The sequence below is a fragment of the Tachyglossus aculeatus genome, chromosome 11 (genome assembly GCF_015852505.1).
Source record: "Tachyglossus aculeatus isolate mTacAcu1 chromosome 11, mTacAcu1.pri, whole genome shotgun sequence".
Lineage (NCBI taxonomy): Eukaryota > Metazoa > Chordata > Mammalia > Monotremata > Tachyglossidae > Tachyglossus > Tachyglossus aculeatus.
This window is the reverse complement of record NC_052076.1, coordinates 22199780-22217836: the sequence shown is the minus strand read 5'-3', so window position 1 is coordinate 22217836 and position 18057 is coordinate 22199780. Positions and strand designations below refer to the sequence as shown.

General features: G+C 51.5%; 1 protein-coding gene across 2 annotated transcripts in view; it reads right to left on the bottom strand.

Annotated features, from left to right (window-relative positions):
* TLK2 (tousled like kinase 2) overlaps nucleotides 1–17000 on the bottom strand; it is an 82270-nt gene extending 65270 nt beyond the window's left edge. The window contains exons 1-2 of one of the 2 annotated variants that reach the window (XM_038753634.1): nucleotides 16844–17000; nucleotides 14958–15043 (exon numbers count right to left, since the gene is read on the bottom strand). In XM_038753634.1, coding sequence (XP_038609562.1) covers nucleotides 14958–15038 — 81 coding nt within the window. In that variant the 5' untranslated portion in view covers nucleotides 15039–15043; nucleotides 16844–17000. The remainder of the gene's footprint in view (nucleotides 1–14957; nucleotides 15044–16843) is intronic. The other variant, XM_038753635.1, reaches the window with a different exon arrangement.
* Nucleotides 17001–18057: the final 1057 nt, after the last annotated feature.

Sequence of the window (18057 nt, the reverse complement as noted above, 5' to 3'; positions counted from 1 at the left end):
TGGGCAAACCACTTACCTTCTCAGTGCCTCGGTTACCTTATCTGTAAAATGGGGATAAAATACCTATTGTCCCTCCCTCATTTATTTTACTTGTACCTATCTATTCTATTTATTTTATTTTGTTAGTATGTTTGGTTTTGTTCTCTGTCTCCCCCTTCTAGACTGTGAGCCCACTGTTGGGTAGGGACTGTCTCTATATGTTGCCAGCTTGTACTTACCAAGCGCTTAGTACAGTGCTCTGCACACAGTAAGCGCTCAATAAATACGATTGATGATTTGGGGGAAAGACTGTGACCAATTAGCTTACACTGTAACAGCACCAACGGATAGTATGGTTCTTGGCTCTTAAATAGCACAATTAATATTATTACCACCTCAACCCAGATGATTCCCAAATCTACTTCACTAACCTGACCTCTCTCTTCCTCAGCAATCTCACACTCCCTGGTCTCCAAGACATCTCTATATTGACGACGCATGAGCACCTCAAGCAGCGTGGCCTAGTGGAAAGAGCACAGGCCTGGGAATCAGAACCTGGGTTTTAATCTCAGTTCCGCCACTTGTCTGCGTGAGCATGGGCAAGTCACTTAACTTTTCTGTGCCTCGGTTGCCTCATCTGTCAAGTGAGCATTAAAACTATACTAACCCAGCACTTAATACAATGCCTGGCACGAACTAAGCGCTTAAATACAATTATTATTACAATGCTCTCCACAAATGTGCCCAATAAATATGACTGATTGAGTGTGGGCAGCGTTTTTTGGCAGAAGTGCTTGGGAGAGTAAGATATAATAGCGCTAGCAGGCACATTCCCTTGCCCACAATGAGTTTACAGTCAAGAGGGAACTTAGAGTCTCATCATTTCCCTTAAACTAAACTTAGTCACTGTGCTTCATTCTACCTCTCCCCCTGCCAAACTGCTTGCCTGGAACTCTCCACTCCAAATTCAAAATGCCACAGCTCACCCCAACTTTTTTTTAATGGCATTTAAGAGCTTACTAGTTCATTCATTCAATCGTATTTATTGAGCACTTACTGTGTGCAGAGTAAGCAGTGCAGAGTACTAAGCGCTTGGGAAGTACAAGTTGGCAACATACAGAGACGGTTCCTACCCAACAGCAGGCTCACAGTCTAGAAGGGGGAGACAGACAACAAAACAAAACATGTTAACAAAATAAAATAAAGAGTTGTCCAACACGGTTCTGGACGGTGAGGTAGATACAAGTTAATCAGGTTGGACTCAGTCTCTGTCCTAGATGAGGCTCACAGTCTAAGTAGGAGGGAACAGTAAGAGGGAGACTTCTAAAGCCTTTCTGAAATCACAACTCCCCAGGGAGGTCTGTACCAATTAATTTCAAATCTCCCCTGCTTATATTGCCCTCACTCCCTCTTTTACGCTTCTGAGCTACCTAAGCATTTGGGTACTCTCAGCATCCTGTATACCTCGGGTACATACCTTACAAGCCTGATGAAGAAGTGTGGCCCAGTGGACAGAGCACGGACCCGGGAGACAGGAGGACCTGGGTTCTGATCACAGCCACTTGCCTGCAGTATGACCTTAAGCCAATCCCTTCACTTCTCTGGGCCTCAGTTACCTCATTTGTAAAATGAGGATTAAGGCTCTGAGCCCCACATGGTCAATGTCCAACATGATTACCTTTGTACCTACCCCAGTGCTTAGTTCAGTGGCCGGGACACAGTAAGTGCAGTGTGGCTTAGTGGAAAGAGCATGCACTTGGGAGTCAGAGGACGTGGGTTCTAATCCCGGCTCCGCCACTTGTCTGCTGCATGACCTTGGGCAAGTCACTTAACTTTTCTGTGCCTCAGTTACCTCATCTGTAAAATGGGGATTAAAAGTGTGAGACCTATTTGGGACAACCTGATTAGCCTGTATCTGCCCCAGTGCTTAGAACAGTACTTGGCACACGGTAGGAGCTTAGCAAATACCATAATAATGATAATTATTATTATTGTTATTAATAAATGCCATTTAATGCCATTTAAAATTTTAAAAAAATTACTTAAGCACTAACTCATGGGCATATCCCAGTCCCTTCTTCCTCTTACCCATAATTCGTTGTAGAACCAGTCTCCTTGCTAGACTGTAAACCCCGAGGGCAGGCCGCATGTCCACTCCCTTTAATTGCCCTCTCCCACCCACTAAAATACAGTGCTGGGGCCCCTGCGGCTGCTCAATAAATGCTACAGATTGATTGTTGTGTGTGTGTGTGTGGGGGGGGGGTTATGACAGTTGTTTTATGGTAATTGGGTTAGGAACCTCCCGGCTGAGCAGTCCTTTAACAGGGCCCCAATCTTCATGTGGGCCCATCAATTGATGGGCTTTGTTGAGCACTTACTCTGTGCCAAGCACTATACTAGGCACTTGGGAGAGAACAATGTTTGTAGACATGTTGCCTGCCCACAAGGAGCTAACAGCCATGTTTTAAATCTCCGGGTTCAGGTGGTTAAATGATGAAGTTTCAGACCCTGCTAGGGGTGGTTTGGACTGGGTTATGTTGGGTTGGGCAAGGCTCTTCCTGCCGCGAGGGAGATCTTGGGGTGGCTGTTATTCCCGTGGATTTGAGGATCCATTCCATGTTGGTGCTTCCCAATGGCCTCCACTGCTGTCCTCCTGTGTCTCCTGCCCCTGTCCCTTGTTCACTTGGGCTTCTGCTGAAGTGAAAGGAGCATAGAAGCAGCGTGGCTTAGTGGAAAGAGCACGAGCTTGGGAGCCAGAGGACGTGGATTCTAAGCCCGGCTCTGCCACTTGTCTGCCGTGTGACCTTGGGCAAGGCGCTTAACTTCTCTGTGCCTCAGTTACCTCATCTGTAAAATAGGGATTAAGACTAAGCCCCATGAGGGACAACCTGATTACCTTGTATCTACCTCAGTGTTTAGAACACCGTTTGACACACAGTAAGCGCTTAACAAATACCATAATCATTACTATTATTATCATGGGACGTGCAGGCGTTGGGGACAGAGGTCTCGGATGGGGAGTACGATGGGCACCAGTATGGGGCCAGGGAGCAGACATATCACCTTTTCCCAAGCAGCAGCTGTTATTCAGGAGGTAGTCCATCAACAGTATTTACTAAATGCTCACTGTGTGCAGAGCACTTACGAAGCACTTGGGAGAGTACCCAGAATGGGACAGAGACTGTGACTGATCCAACTGAATTATACTGACCCCAATACTTAGATCAGTGCTTGGCATAGAGTAACCGCCTAACAAATGCCACCTACGGATTGAGATTAATCAGGTAAGACCTCCTGGAGGAGAGGTGATTTCAGAAGGGCTCCAAAGACGATGGTCTGCCGGATACGATGGGGAAGGGAGAGCCAGGCAGGAGGGAGGGCACAAGTGAGAGTCAACGGTGAGCAAGAGGAGAATGAGGCTTGGTGAGCAGGCTGGCTTGAAAAGAGGGAAGCACGTGAGCTGGGTTGTTGTGGGAGAGGAGCAAGGATGAGTAGTGGGGAGAAAGCTGACTCAGTGTCTTAAAACCAGCTGAAATAAGTTCCTGCTTGATGCGGAGACAAAAGGACAACCACTGGCTAGCCAGTGCCCTGCCCATTTTCCCTACATGCCCTTCTCCACCGTTGTGAAGAGGCCTGGCGAGGAAAAAAAATCTTTGCTGACCCCTACGTTACCCTGCCATCTTCTCATCCGCCGTCATTCATTCATTCAATCGTATTTATTGAGCGCTTACTGTGTGCACAGCACTGTACTAAGTGCTTGGGAAGTACACGTCGGCAACATATAGAGACGGTCCCTACCCAACAACAGGCTCACACCCTGCTGCCTTCCCCTTCACCCCGGCGTTGTAACCGATTACTGCAGCGTGCTAGCGGCTCAGGACTGGGGAGACACGTTACTTGGCAGGATTGAGGAGATCCGGCTTTTGCTCTCAGCTCCGCCATGGAGTCCCCGGTGACAATCTCTCGACTATAAAAGGAGATAGCTTCATCTGCCTTCCGCATACCTTAAAAGGATGCCGAGGGGATCTGGTTATTTCAAAAAGAAACCTATAAAAGCACCTTGGGCCAGCAACGGAAGCGTCCCCCAGGCCGAAGGAGCTGCCACTTGGGGTGGGTATGGGCAAGTCCATGGTTAATCAGCAGGTGACAAGGCAAGCTTCGCTCCCGTTTGAGGCTAGTCAGTTTTTCTACTGACCCTGGAACGGTGCCTGCTGCCCAAGTGTTAAGTTACAGACTGTTAATTAATAAACGGCAGCCACCCCCCTGCCCCTCAGTGAGCCGGCGGGGACGCACGTAGGGGGACCACCTCCCAGGTGGAGCCCCCCTTTCGTACTCTATTCTCCATTTAAAATGAATCCTCAGCCACCCTATGGAGACGGCCAAAAGGACAGCGAGAGAAAGGCTTGCCTGTCGTGGCCATGGTCTGGGAGAGACCCACATGGAAACCCGCCTCCCCCTCTCCGTTGACCAGAAAGACCACACAGTGCCACCCGGTCCGACGCGGACTGTCGGCGGGAGCCTTCTGGGGGCTCGCTCGACTGGGACCTGAGTCCCACAGATCGTCATCGATCCCGCTCCGACAAGCTCCGTGTCAAGGTTGCCATAAGAACACAAAGTACAGCCGATACCGTTCTCTCCCACATCCGCAGTGCCTGGAACACTGTCCCAGCCCTGCCCCTTGAAAAACATAATTCTACGAATGTTTAACCATTTCAGAGATCCTTCACGCGAAGCCCGGTCTGAACTGGCGGGACAGCCTTCCGACTGACCAATGGGGCGACCTGCTCTAACTATGAGAGGCGACGCGGCCTCGTGGAGAGTCCACGGGCCTGGAAGTCCGAGGACCCGGGTTCTCATCCCGGCTCCGCCACGTGTCTGCTGTGCGACCTTAGGCATGTCACTTCACATCTTGGGGCCTCAGTTCCGTCATCCACAAACTGGGGATTCAAAAAAGTAAGAGAAGCAGCTTGGCCTAGTGGATAGAGCACGGTCCTGGGAGTCAGAAGGATCTGGGTTCTAATCCCGGCTCTGCCACTTGTCTGCTGGGTGACCTTGGGCAAGTCACTTAACTTCTCTGTGCTTCAGTTACCGTATCTGTAAAATGGGGATTAAGACGATGAGCCCCATGCAGAACAGGGACTATGACCAACTTGTCAACCTTGTATCTAACCCAGCACTTATTAAAGTGCCTGGTCCTTAGTAAGCACTTAACAGATAATGTTAAAAAAAAAAGTAATACTGGTTCTCCCTTCTACTTAGATTGTGAGCCTCAGGTGAGTCAGGGACTGTGTCCAACCTACCTTGTATCTACCTCAGTGCTTAGAATGGTGCTTGGCACACAGTAAGCACTTTACTAGTACCATTAAAAAAACCCAACACACTATATATGTCCTCTCTGCAACTAAAAGGGTTTCTCCACGCAGAATGTCACCGACCCCTTAAGCTGCTCAACTAATGAAGAGTGAGCGACTAACCAGAAAGAACCTGCTTGTTTCATGATTTGGAGGGGAAGAAAACAAGGCCACCAGAAGCCCAACCTCACTCCTTATGCGGACGGCAATAGCTGTTGATCTACTTTGAACTTCTACGTGAACTGTGGGACTAGAAATTTCTCAAAGGCGAAAGTGACCCATTTTTACTCCTCTCTGCCTGCCAGAGGCCTAACTTCACCTGCCATCCCACCCACTGACCACCCGCCAACCCACCCACCAACCGCATTTCCTGGCCAGGTATCATCAGTCGGGGTTACTGTTTGACCACAATCAGATTTCCTCTAGCACCAGGAATCTCCGGTCCATTCCACGAGGGCTCATCTCCTTGGGCCACAGGGCTTGTTCTTGTGGAACCCACCCCGGCCCAATATTGGGCTCTCTTCCCTCGGGGAGGGAGGGCTGCAGGACAACTCCACAAAGACAAGCCTCCGCTGAGCCAGCTGCCCCCAGGGGCCTGGACGACTGGAGTTTCAAGAACTTTCCTGAGTGCAAAAGAACATTCTGAACCTCAAAGCCTTGAAAATGGATTTCCTCTACTCTCCCATTCTGGATGACAACAGAGAGCATTGAAGCCTCTTGGTTCGTCCTATATTTATATTACAACTCCACTGAAGTGTTGAGCGTTTGGCCATATGCTCAAGTACAGGCAACATAAAGCAAGACACGATTGCGGTCAAGATAACCAGAAGCATTCTAGCTTGTCGATTTGCAAAGTGGCAAAATTCTGGCAAGTCTCTTCAACGGCTAGCAGAATCACAACCGGGAAAGGCCAAGTTTCAAAATTTGAAGGGTCAATTAACATCCTAGGCTGATATACAGGCTTTCCAGAGGTCCACTCTGGCTGGCTCAATCAGATGCTGAGAGAATGCACCAGCCTCCACTCTCCTCTCCTCTCCCAGCCTCCTCCTCCAGTCGGTACGTCCCTCTGCTGCCCAGATCACTATTCCAAAAGGTCGTTCTGGCCTCCCCGCGCCGAAGAAACCTCCAATGGCCATCCTTTCCTCTCCGCATTAAGCAGAAACTCTGGGCCATTGGCTTTAAGGCAGTCTGTCCAAGCTCCTCTCCCACACCGGAGCACCGTTCTTTTTTCTTCTCAGGCTCACCTATCCCCTGTGCCTCATTTTCGCTTCTCCAGTCTTGTTCCTGCATACCCTCCTGCCTGGCACTCCCTCCCTCGTCTCCGACAGACCACTGCTCTCCCCCATCTTTAAAGGCTCATGAATAATAATTACGTCATTTGTTAAGGGCCAGGCAGTGCTCTGAGCATGGGGGTAGATACAAGTTAATCAGGGTGGACAAGGCCCCTGTCCCACATGGGGCTCTCACTCTTAGGAGGGAGACCACATATTTCATCCCCGTTTTCCAGATGAGGGAACTGAGGCACAGAGAAGTGATGTGACTTGCCCAAGGCCACTCAGCAGACAAGTGGCAGAGCTGGGATTCGAACCCAGGTCCTCTGACTCCCAAGCCCATGCTCTTTCCCTTGGGCCATGCTGCTTCCCACTACAAGCATATCTTCTCCAGGAGGCCTTCCCCAATTCATTTCTCATCTCCCCACCTTATGTTCGCCAAATGCCATTTCAACACTGCTGCGTCACTTAAGCGCTCACTCCCAACCCCTGGTAGTATTTATGCATATACTTTATATTCTATTCCCTGCTCCTTGCTGTAATTTACTTTCAGGGTGAGTCTCCCTTAGTTGAATGTAAGCTCCCTGAGGACCCCCCTTTTAGACTGTGAGCCCACTGTTGGGTAGGGACTGTCTCTATATGTTGCCAATTTGTACTTCCCAAGCACTTAGTACAGTGCTCTGCACATAGTAAGCGCTCAATAAATACGATTGATTGATTGATTGACAGGGATGTTCCTAACTCATTTTACTGTTCTCTGCTCAAGCACTCAGAACAGTCCTTTGCCTACGGTAGGTGCCCAATACAAACAATGGATGGACTGAATGACTGCCCTTACACCACCTTTCCCTCAAACTTCAAAAGCGTTGCCTTAAGTAGCTAGGAGCAGAATTAGTCCCATGCTAGATTCGCTCCAAAAGACTCCCCCTACACCCCTGACAACTAAAATACCCAACTAGGGTCACGGCCCTGGACTGACATTTAATAATAATAATGATAATAATAATAATAATGGTATTTGTTAAGCGCTTACTATGTGCAAATCACTGTTCCAAGTGCTGGGAGGATACAAGGTGATCAGGTTGTCCTACGTGGGGTTCACACTCTTAATCCCCATTTTACAGATGAGGGAACTGAGGCACAGAGAAGTTAAGTGACTTGCCCAAAGTCACACAGCTGACAATTGGCAGGGCCGGGATTTGAACCCATGACCTCTGACTCCAAAGCCCGTGCTCTTTCCACTGAGCCACGCTGTTTCTCTGCTTCTCATTTACTGTAGGAACCATGATCCCTGTCGTCTTCTTCGGTCGGCATGGTCACGTGAGCCGCTGGGCCAACTATAAGGACCGGTCCATATGTGGGGGGCACTCATGCAGGATTTAAATCCAACAGGTGGAAGGTCTGGGGTTCAGGCTCAGCCTCTCCCTGCCATCTTGTTCAGCGTTCACAGCCAACATGGCCTCTTGATAAATGGGCAAACACTTAGGGTAAAGCCCTCTGAAATCCTCAGAGGAAAGAAGCTATGACAGCTGAAGCTACCTGCCCGGACCGTTACACGGCAGAGTGCTGATGGGTTGGAACAGGAGGTTCCGTCATCGGCCACCCGGCCTCGGGAGACTTCTCAAGTCCCCAAGGTATCGGGCCCCGAACTGCACTCGCTGGGACCCAGGACAGACAGACAACCAAACCGTGAGATTCGGTTGCCAGACATGTTTTCAGTAACTGAGAGAGACCAATCCTAAATTCCCAAATGGAAACCCAAAAGTTCCTCCAGGAAACAGAGATTTTCTAGACCGTACACTGCTTGTGGGCAGAAAATGCATCTACCGACTCGATAAATACTAGTGATTGATTCTTAAAGGAAACTCTGTACGAGAGGGGAAAATCTCCTCTAAAACAACCTAAGTGGCCTGAAATCTTCCCGGCATCCTGGGCAACAAATAGGGACGCTATCTGACACAACCCCGCCCAAGGAACAGGGGTTCCCCTTGGCATTATCCTACAGGTAAACCCTAAAACCAGAGACACGGCAACAAATCACCAGGCCTAGAAACTGAGTCTTGATCGGTTTCATCAGGTGGGGGGAAAGCTCTGTCAGTCAATCAAATGTACTCACTAAGCCATCTTTAATGGTATTTGTTAAGCACTTACTATGGGCCTGCCAGACACTGTACTAGATGCTGGACTAGATGAAAGATAATTGGGTTGGACACCGTCCCTGTCCCACATGGGGTTCACAGCCCTAATCCCCAATTTACAGACGAGGGAACTGAGGCCCACAGAAGTGAAGCGACTTGCCCAAGGCCACACAGCAGACAAGTGGCAGAGTCGGGACTGGAATCCAGGTCCTCTGACTCCCAAGCCAGGGCTCAATCCAATAGGCCACAAAGCTTTTCTACCCAGCACTTAGTACAGGGTCTGGCACATAGTAAGCACTTAACAAATACCACGATTACTATTATTATTATTGTGCAGAGCACTGTACTAAGCTCTTGGGAGAGTACACTACAATAGAGCCAGTAAACAATCCCTGACCACAAGGAACTTCCAGTCAACAGGGGGAGGCAGATATTAAAATAAATTACAGAAAGGGGAAATGGCAGAGTACAAGGATATGGACCTAGGTGCTGTAGGGCTGGGGTGAGTATCAAAGGGCTTAAGGGGTACAGATCCACAGAGGGGAGGGCGAGAAGAGGAAATGAGAGTTCTTGGCTGGAGAGGATTCACGGTGGACAGAGTGGTGGACTGTTGGCTACGAAGGGGGAGGAAGTTCCTGGACAGAAGGATGACGCGGGCAAGGGGTCGGCGCTAAGATACACGAGATCGAGGTACAGAGAATAGGCTGGCGTTAAAGTGTTTGGGCTGGGTTGTAGTGGAAAAGCAAGGAGGCAAAGTAGGAGAAAGAGAACCAAAAAGTCAATGGAGAGGAGTTTCTGTTTGAAGTGGAGGTGAATGAGCAACCATTGGACGCTTTTGAATAATAATAATAATAACAACAATGATGGCATTTGTTAAGCGCTTACTATGTGTGAAGCACTGTTCTAAGTGCTGGGGGGATACAAGGTGATCAAGTTGGGGCTCACAATCTTAATCCCCATTTGACAGATGAGGTAACTGAGGCTCAGAGAAGTAAAGTGACTTGCCCAAAGTCACACAGCTGACAATTGGCAGAGCTGGGATTAGAATCCATGACCTCTGATTCCCAAGCCCATGCTCTTTCCACTGAGCTATGCTGCTTCTCTTCCTCTTCTCCCTACTCTTTTGAAGAGCAGGGAGACACAGATTGAACGGTTTTCAGAAAGATGAACTGGGCGGCAGAGTGAAGAAAGGACCGAAGAGGAGAGGATAGAATGACACCAATAATCGTACCCACTAGATTGTAAGCTCCTTCAGGGCAAGGATCATACTGGCCTATTCTTTTGCACTCCCTCAAGTGCTTAGTACAGTGATCTGTACGGAACAAATGTTCAAATACTACTGACCGGTTGGCTAATTACGAGATCTCTCCCAAGCGCTTAGCATGGGGTTCTGCACAGGGTAAGCACTCAATACCTCTGATTCCCCCTTTTAGACTGTGAGCCCACTGTTGGGTAGGGACTGTCTCTATGTTGCCAACTTGTACTTCCCAAGCGCTTAGTACAGTGCTCTGCATACAGTAAGCGCTCAATAAATACGATTGATGATGATGATGACTGACAACTGGCTGCCCATCAACCCCGTTTTTTAGTTCCTGGCTACACGTTTCAATGGAATAAATGCTCAAAGCACAGAGGAAAGGTCCCAGACCCCATCTCTCACTGACCGCGTGAGTCCAAATCTCAGCCTGGTCCTGGCCACCCAGGATCACGAAGAGTTCCAGCGGAACCCAGTGTGGGGTGTTTTGAGAGCGGCTATGTCCTGCTCCCCCCACCCCCCACAACCCCAGGACCTGTTAAATTCTATCCCCCATCCCTGGGGCCATCAACTCCAATTCATCCTTTACAAAAACTCTCTTAGTTAGAAGCAGTGTGGCCTCATGGTTACAGCGCAGGCCTGGGAGCCATAAGAGCCTAAGGTTCTAATAGTGGCTCTGCCATTTGTTTGCTGTGTGACCTTAGGCAAAGCAATTCACCTCTCTGTGTCTCAGTTACCTCGTCTGTACAGTGGGGATTCAGATTGTGAGCCACTTGTGGGACACGGTCTGTGTCATCATCATCATCATCTTCAATCGTATTTATTGATCGCTTACTGTGTGCAGAGCACTGTACTAAGCGCTTGGGAAGTACAAACTGGCAACATATAGAGACAGACCCTGCCCAACAGTGGGCTCACAGTCTAAAAGGGGGAGACAGAGAACAAAACCAAACACACTAACAAAATAAAATAAATAGAATAGATATGTACAAGTAAAATAAATAAATAGAGTAATAAATATGTACAAACATATATACATATATACAGGTGCTGTGGGGAAGGGAAGGAGGTAAGATGGGGGGATGGAGAGGGGGACGAGGGGGAGAGGAGGGAAGGGGCTCAGTCTGGGAAGGCCTCCTGGAGGAGGTGAGCTCTCAGTAGGGCCTTGAGCAACCCAATGTCCAACCCGATTAACTTATATCTACCCCGGCACTTAGAACAGCACCTGGTACAGAGTAAGCACTTAACAAATATCATTTAAAAAAAAAAAAACAAAAACATTCCTTAGGCTGGTAAAATCTAATGACGTAGCAAAAGCTCTCATTTCCTGCAGTGAAAGCCCAGGTTTTTGGTAGATCTGGATCCCATTCTGTCTCTTGCTCAGTTTGGGGGCTGCCTAAGAAAAGGCACCTGGTCTTTCCACCTCAGGTCTCTTCAAAGGGGCAGCCACCAGTTTTGGGTTTTTCACACGAGGATCCAGGAGACATGCAGAGCAGTGTAGTCTAGTGGGCAGAGTACACACCCGGGAGTCAGAAGGACCTGGACTATAGCCCCGGCTCTGCCACTTATCTGCTGTGTGACCTTAGCAAGTCACTTCACTTCTCTGTGCCTGTTACATCATCTGTAAAATGAGGATTATGACTGTGAGTCCCACGTGGGACACGGACTGTGTCTAATCTGACCGCCTCATATCTACCCCAGTGCTTAGAACAGTGCCCGGCACATAGTAAGCACTTGAATACCATAAAAAAAAATGCCTTTGGGCACACCTGGGAAGCAAAGGCAGCGTGGCTCAGTGGAAAGAGCCCGGACTTTGGAGGCAGAGGTCGTGGGTTCAAATCCCAGCTCTGCCAATAGCCAGCTGTGTGACTTTGGGCAAGTCACTTCACTTCTCTGGGCCTCAGTTACCTCATCTGTAAAATGGGAATTAAGACTGTGAGCCCCCTGTGGGGCAACCTGATCACCTTGTAACCTCCCCAGCGCTTAGAACAGTGCTTTGCACATAGTAAGAGCTTAATAAATGCTATCATTATTATTATTATTATCACTGCTGCCAGGAACTACTGAGAGGAAACAACTGAGTCAAAAACCCGGGACAAACCACGCAGGAAGGGAGGACTCAATCAATCACCAATCAACAGTATTTACGGAGTGCCGACTCGTGCTGACCACTGTACTGTCTGGGGAGAGAATGCAGTAGAATTGATAGACATGTTCCCGGCCCACAAGCTCAGTCTGGAGGAAGATCAGCTTGGCTCGTAAAGAAAGAATCTCTTCAGTGGGTGCATTTACCCACTGAAGCAGCGTGGCTCAGTGGAAAGAGCCCGGGCTTTGGAGTCAGAAGTCGTGGGTTCAAATCCCGGCTCCGCCACTTGTCAGCTGTGTGACTTTGGGCAAGTCACTTAACTTCTCTGGGCCTCAGTTCCCTCATCTGTAGAATGGGGATGAAGACTGTGAGCCCCACGTGGGACAACCTGATTACCTTGTATCTACCCCAGGCTTAGAACAGTGCTTTGCACATAGTAAGCGCTTAACAAATACCAACATTATTATTATTATTATTATTTACTCCGTTCTCAAGGCATTCAGAAGTGCCCAGACCGTGACGCGGGGGAAGAGAAAAGCCAGTAGCCCAAGACTCTCTGCCAATCCCACTAGATGGCACTAAATTGGTAAGTAACTCTCTCCTCTCCCAGCTGAATGAGTCCACTCAGTTCACGGTGGTTTAGATTTTTGCCCTCAGTAACCTGCGAGACCTAATCCATCCGAGGTGCATTAACATTCTTCTTCTCGAACACTGACCTCCACGGGCGAGCAAGTTTGCCGAGGGAGTAGTTTCCCCCGACCACCCTCTCTTGGAAGGCGGCCACCTGCATGTCACATCTCTGACCGTGTGCTACTGAAAGGCCTTTAGCAGTCTATTGTCGGCACAAAATGGAAGTCTGGGGCCCTACGAATAATAATAATAATAATGATGGCATTTATTAAGCGCTTGCTATGTGCAAAGCACTGTTCTAAGCGCTGAGGAGGTTACAAGGTGATCAGGTTGTCCCACGGGGGGCTCACAGTCTTAATCCCCATTTTACAGATGAGGTAACTGAGGCCCAGAGAAGTTAAGTGACTTGCCCAAAGTCACACAGTTGACAATTGGCAGAGCCGGGATTTGAACCCATGACCTCTGACTCCAAAGCCCGTGCTCTTTCCCACTGAGCCACACTGCTTCTCGAATCTTCCAAGGGATTCACCCACAAACATGGATTTCTTCCGACACACTCGCTCTTTCCTTGTGCCATTCCATCCCTTTCCTAGCTGCACATCAATCAATCAATCGTATTTATTGAGCGCTTACTGTGTGCAGAGCACTGTACTAAGCGCTTCGGAAGTACAAGCTGGCAACATACAGAGACAGTCCCTACCCAACAGTGGGCTCACATTCTAGAGAAGCAGCGTGGCTCAGTGGAGAAGAGCACGGGCTTTGGAGTCAGAGGTCATGGGTTCAAACCCCGGCTCCGCCAATTGTCAGCTGTGTGACTTTGGGCAAGTCATTAACTTCTCTGTGCCTCAGTTATCTCATCTGTAAAACGGGGATTGAGACTGTGAGCCCCACGTGGGACAACCTGATCACCTTGTAACATCCCCAGCGCTTAGAACAGTGCTTTGCACATAGTAAGCGCTTAATAAATGCCATTATTATTATTATTATTAGAAGGGGGAGAATCTGATCGGGTTATGAAATTTCCTTAGGAGACAACTGGAGGGGTTCTTTCGCTGTCCGAGGGCAGCAGATAGGACCGTCCTCTATCCCAGCCAGAGGCCGGAACAGACACTTCTTCACACCTAGTTATCCCTTTGCACAAGATTAGGCCAAAAACCAAACCAGGAGGGGACGGGCCTTCTGATAACTAAATCTGATCAACTGGAATTACACACTTTGGTTCTATACCTCCATTGGCGATTTGCAAATTTAGGAAACTCAAGATTAAATTTTAGATCAAGGGAACAGCAAAAGAACATTCCTTAAAAAAGCAGAACTTGAGGATAATATTTTGCCCATTTAACGTTCGCGAACACAGACCCGCGGGCATGTTCCTCTCGGATATTTTCCTTGGGTGAAGACTATTGTCCTCGGAGAATTTCAAGCCACATAAAGCGAATCCAGTAACCCTAACAAAGAAACGCTAAAAGGCCAATTTCCCAGGGATGAGTCCCACCGCTAGGCACAAGTTTAAATACCTAGAGAAGTGATAACGGGAATAAACGCCAATTCTTGTGCGGATAAACGTTACAACTCGAGGAAACAGGAGAGTATTAAAATGACTACCTTTCTCCAGAAAAATCAAGCCGCGTGTTCTTAGAGGTTGAGAATGGATGGGAAAAAGCCCATTTCCCACAAAAAAAATCTGTCCTGTGCACAAATGACCGCATGTGCCCTTAGCTAAAAATGGCCACAAGTGCAAGCAGAAGAGACAAGTTTCTCACAAAGAGGCAAGTGCCTTCTCCTCCCTGGAAATCTGGGAGGGGGCGGGGGTGGGTTACATCTCTTCTCTGAAAGATCCTGGCTCTTGTGGCCCTTTGCAAATTGTGCCCCATGAACCAGGCAGGAGAGCTCTGGCAGCGCTCCCGGGCAGAAGCTGGTATGATGGGGTGGGTGGGTGTGATTGTGCAATGGGGGGTGGGGGAAATCTACCAAGTAGAGACTTTTAAAAGCCTGAGAGAGTTTGAGTACCACCGTTCCCGGTACGGCACCAGGGTCTCCAAACGCCGTGGAACGTACCTATTTAAAAATAATAGAAGCCGAGAAGAGGTACGTCTCGCTGAAGGTCAAACATGTTAATGACCCAACTGGGTACAGAATGGCCTCTCCGGCTTATTTTCTTCCACCGGTCATTCTCCTCACCCTTGGAAAGGGCAAGGGCGCAAGTTAAACCGGGTGCAGTATTCAAATACCGTCATCTGGACTGACCTTGGCCACACCTACTCCAGTAAACCGGGCCTCTAAGAGTTCCTGCCGTCGGGGGTCCAGGCTATGCAACTCTTCCATCATTTCTACTGAAAGAGAAGGAAAGAGATACACAGTGAGAAAATGAACACCAGGGCGTGAGGGGCCCATTTTCACGGGCCCCGAACGAGACCGTGCGCAAGAAAAACTCCACGAAATTAAATAAAAAGAAATTCCGCCCAGGGAGCCGACGGCACCAATAGGGCAAAAAGGCCATTCATTCTTATCTTCTAGCTGGAAGGCATCCTTTTCACTGTTCTAAGGGCCGTTTTACATATGCCTAAACCTAAGGAATTTTGACTGCGGGGTCGACCCGGCTCCACCTCGCCATTAAGACCCTTCCTGGAAGTTGCCCGTGAGGCCTAGAGGGAGGGTGGGGGCAAATCCTGAGGCGTGTCTAAAAGCCGGCCCTCCCTCAACCCCTGCCTCTGGGAGAAGCAGCCTTCGGAATTTCTTTCCAGAACAGTTCTTCAAAGCCAGGTATTAACACCAATTTCACGGGCGAGTCAAAAAAGAAAAAAAGCAGGAGCGCCCCCCGCGACTTCCAACAATCCTACTGAAGGACCGGCGGCTCAATCATCTGGAGAGAAGGGGAGGCATTTCTTCTCTGACACGGAATTGGAGGAGAGGGACGGACCCTGACTGCCGAATCACCTTCCCGACCGAATGGAGGGTCTACGTGTTGAGCTGCAAAACCATCCTTTTTCCGATTCTCTTTCCTGACCACTCCCTGCAGCAGCAGCAGCAGCAGCAGCAGCAGCAGCAGATTTCCCCAGACTCTACACATCTGTCTCTTAGCGCTCCTTCCAAAGCAGGGAGGGGCAGGAGGACACCATTTTTAAGCCGCTTCCACGCTCAAATAGCAGACGAGATAGTTTGGGCGAAGAATGCGTGTGTGTCTGGGTGTTTTGGAGGGTTGGGGGGTCGCCTTCGGTGAGCTGGGCCACCCGGCTGCACTCGCACCTTGGAACCCAGTGAACGAGTTGGGGGGCTATGAGGGAGTTGGAACGATTTCAAAGTTCACTGGAACGGTGAAGCGGCCGTTCCGAGCCCCGGTGCGGCCGGTCTCCGGGTTGAGGGGATAAAGAGGGCGGGTCGGTGCGGTCTGCTGGCCCCGGAGCCGCACCAAAGTCCGGCTTGTCCGCCCCCCACCCACCGCTCCCAAGTTTGCCCAAGTCCGGGCCCCACCTGTCACCGAGGCCGAGGCGCCTTCGTTCACTCAATCGTATTTAGTGAGCGCTTACTGCGTGCACGGCACTGTAGTAGGCGCTCGGGAAGTCCAAGTTGGCAACAAGGAAGGAAGGCAGGCCTTCCCTCCATCCCGTGGCTCAGTGGACAGAGCCCGGGCTCTGGAGTCGGAGTTCCTGGGTTCGAATCCCGGCTCCACCCATTGTCAGCTGTGTGACTTAGTGCTTAGTACAGTGGTCTGCACATAGTAAGCGCTCAATAAATACGATTGATTGATTGACTTTGGGCAAGTCACTTCGCTTCTCTGGGCCTCAGTTCCCTCATCTGGAAAATGGGGAATAGGATGGTGAGCCCCCCGGGGGACAAGCTGATCATCTTGTAGCCTCCCCGGCGCTTAGAACAGTGCTCTGCACATAGTAAGCGCTTAATAAATGCCATTATTATTATTATTATTATTATTATTATCCCTCCCTCCCCGCTCCCCCCGCAGGCCCGGCCCGGGGCGGGGAGGGCGGCCGAGCGGGCCCACAGGCCCTGCGCTGGGCCCCGGGCTCCCGCACCACCAGCCGGGCCCGGAGAGCCGGTTAGGCGGCGGGCGGGCGGACGGACGGACGGACGGACGGACGTCCGTCGGCCCCCGGGCCCCGCTCCGTCGTTCTCACCTGCCGCCGCCGCCGCCGCCGGTGTCTCCGTCCGCGGAGGGCCCCGACCCCAGTCGGTCCGGGCCGGGCTCACCTGAGCAGGCCGCGGGGCCGGGCCGGGCCGGAGCCGGGGCCTCTCCTGGGCGCCGCAGCCCCGACACCGGGCGCCCGCCGCCGGCCCCGGGCTCCACGCGAGGGCGGGGAGGGAACCGGAGGGAGGGACGACAGGGCCCGGCCCGGCCCGGGCCGGAGGGGAGGGGCGGGGGGCGGCCCACCACCTCCACCGCAGGCCGCGTATCCCCGGGCTCGCGTAGGCCCCGGCCGCCGGCGGGGGCGCGGAACCGGCCTCCCGGCGCCGGACAAAGGCCGGGCAGGCGCGGGGAGGCGCGGGGGGTCCCGGTCCGGGGAGCCGGGGCCCGCGGGGCTCGGGGGGCGGGGGGGGCGGGGGTCGCCCCGGGGCGGGGAGGAGCCAAGGGGAGGCGCAAAGGGGAGGCGGCGGGGGGGGGGGGGGTCGGAACCGCCGGGGCCCGGGACCCGCCTCCGGCCCCTTAATCCGGATCGGTTCGGTCCGGATTAGTAGTGATCGGTGTAAACACACTAGTGAAAACGCGTGTTTCCTCGCGAGATTTGCACGGCTGGGGCGGGCGGGGCGGGGCGGGGGGGGGAAGAGAGAGGGAGCGGGAGGGTGAGGGGAGTCCCCGCGGCCCCGCCCCCTCCTCCCCCTCCGCCTCCACCAATCAGCGGGCGGCCCTGCGGGGACCCGGCGGGGACCCTGCGGGGGCCCTGTGGGGGCCGGGGGGCAAGGGCCACCCAAAGGGCTACCGAGTGGGCTACCGAGCGAGGCCCGGACAACCCGGCCGAAACCCGATCCTTGACCTTGCGAGGAAAGCCGGCGGCCTCCATCGGGCCTCGGCCTCCTCTGCCCCGGCCTTCAAGAGCAAGACCACCCGCGCCTGGTGGGAGGCCCGGGCCTCTTCCTTCCTTTCTTCCTTCCTTCCTTCCCCGGTCCTGCCTCAAAACCATGTCGGGGCCTCGTCTCTCTAACCCCCGCCCGGCCCGGGTCCGAGTGCCCACCGCCTCTGGCCGCGGCGGAAGCCCTCTGAGGGAGAAAGAAATGGGTGCCAGGCCCCCGTTTCCCCCTAGCCCCCCAGTAGTGCCACACACACAGAGTCACATGTCCAGGGAACCGGGGTCTCGATTTCACTCCTCCTTGGGTTGGGGAAACTATCTCTCTT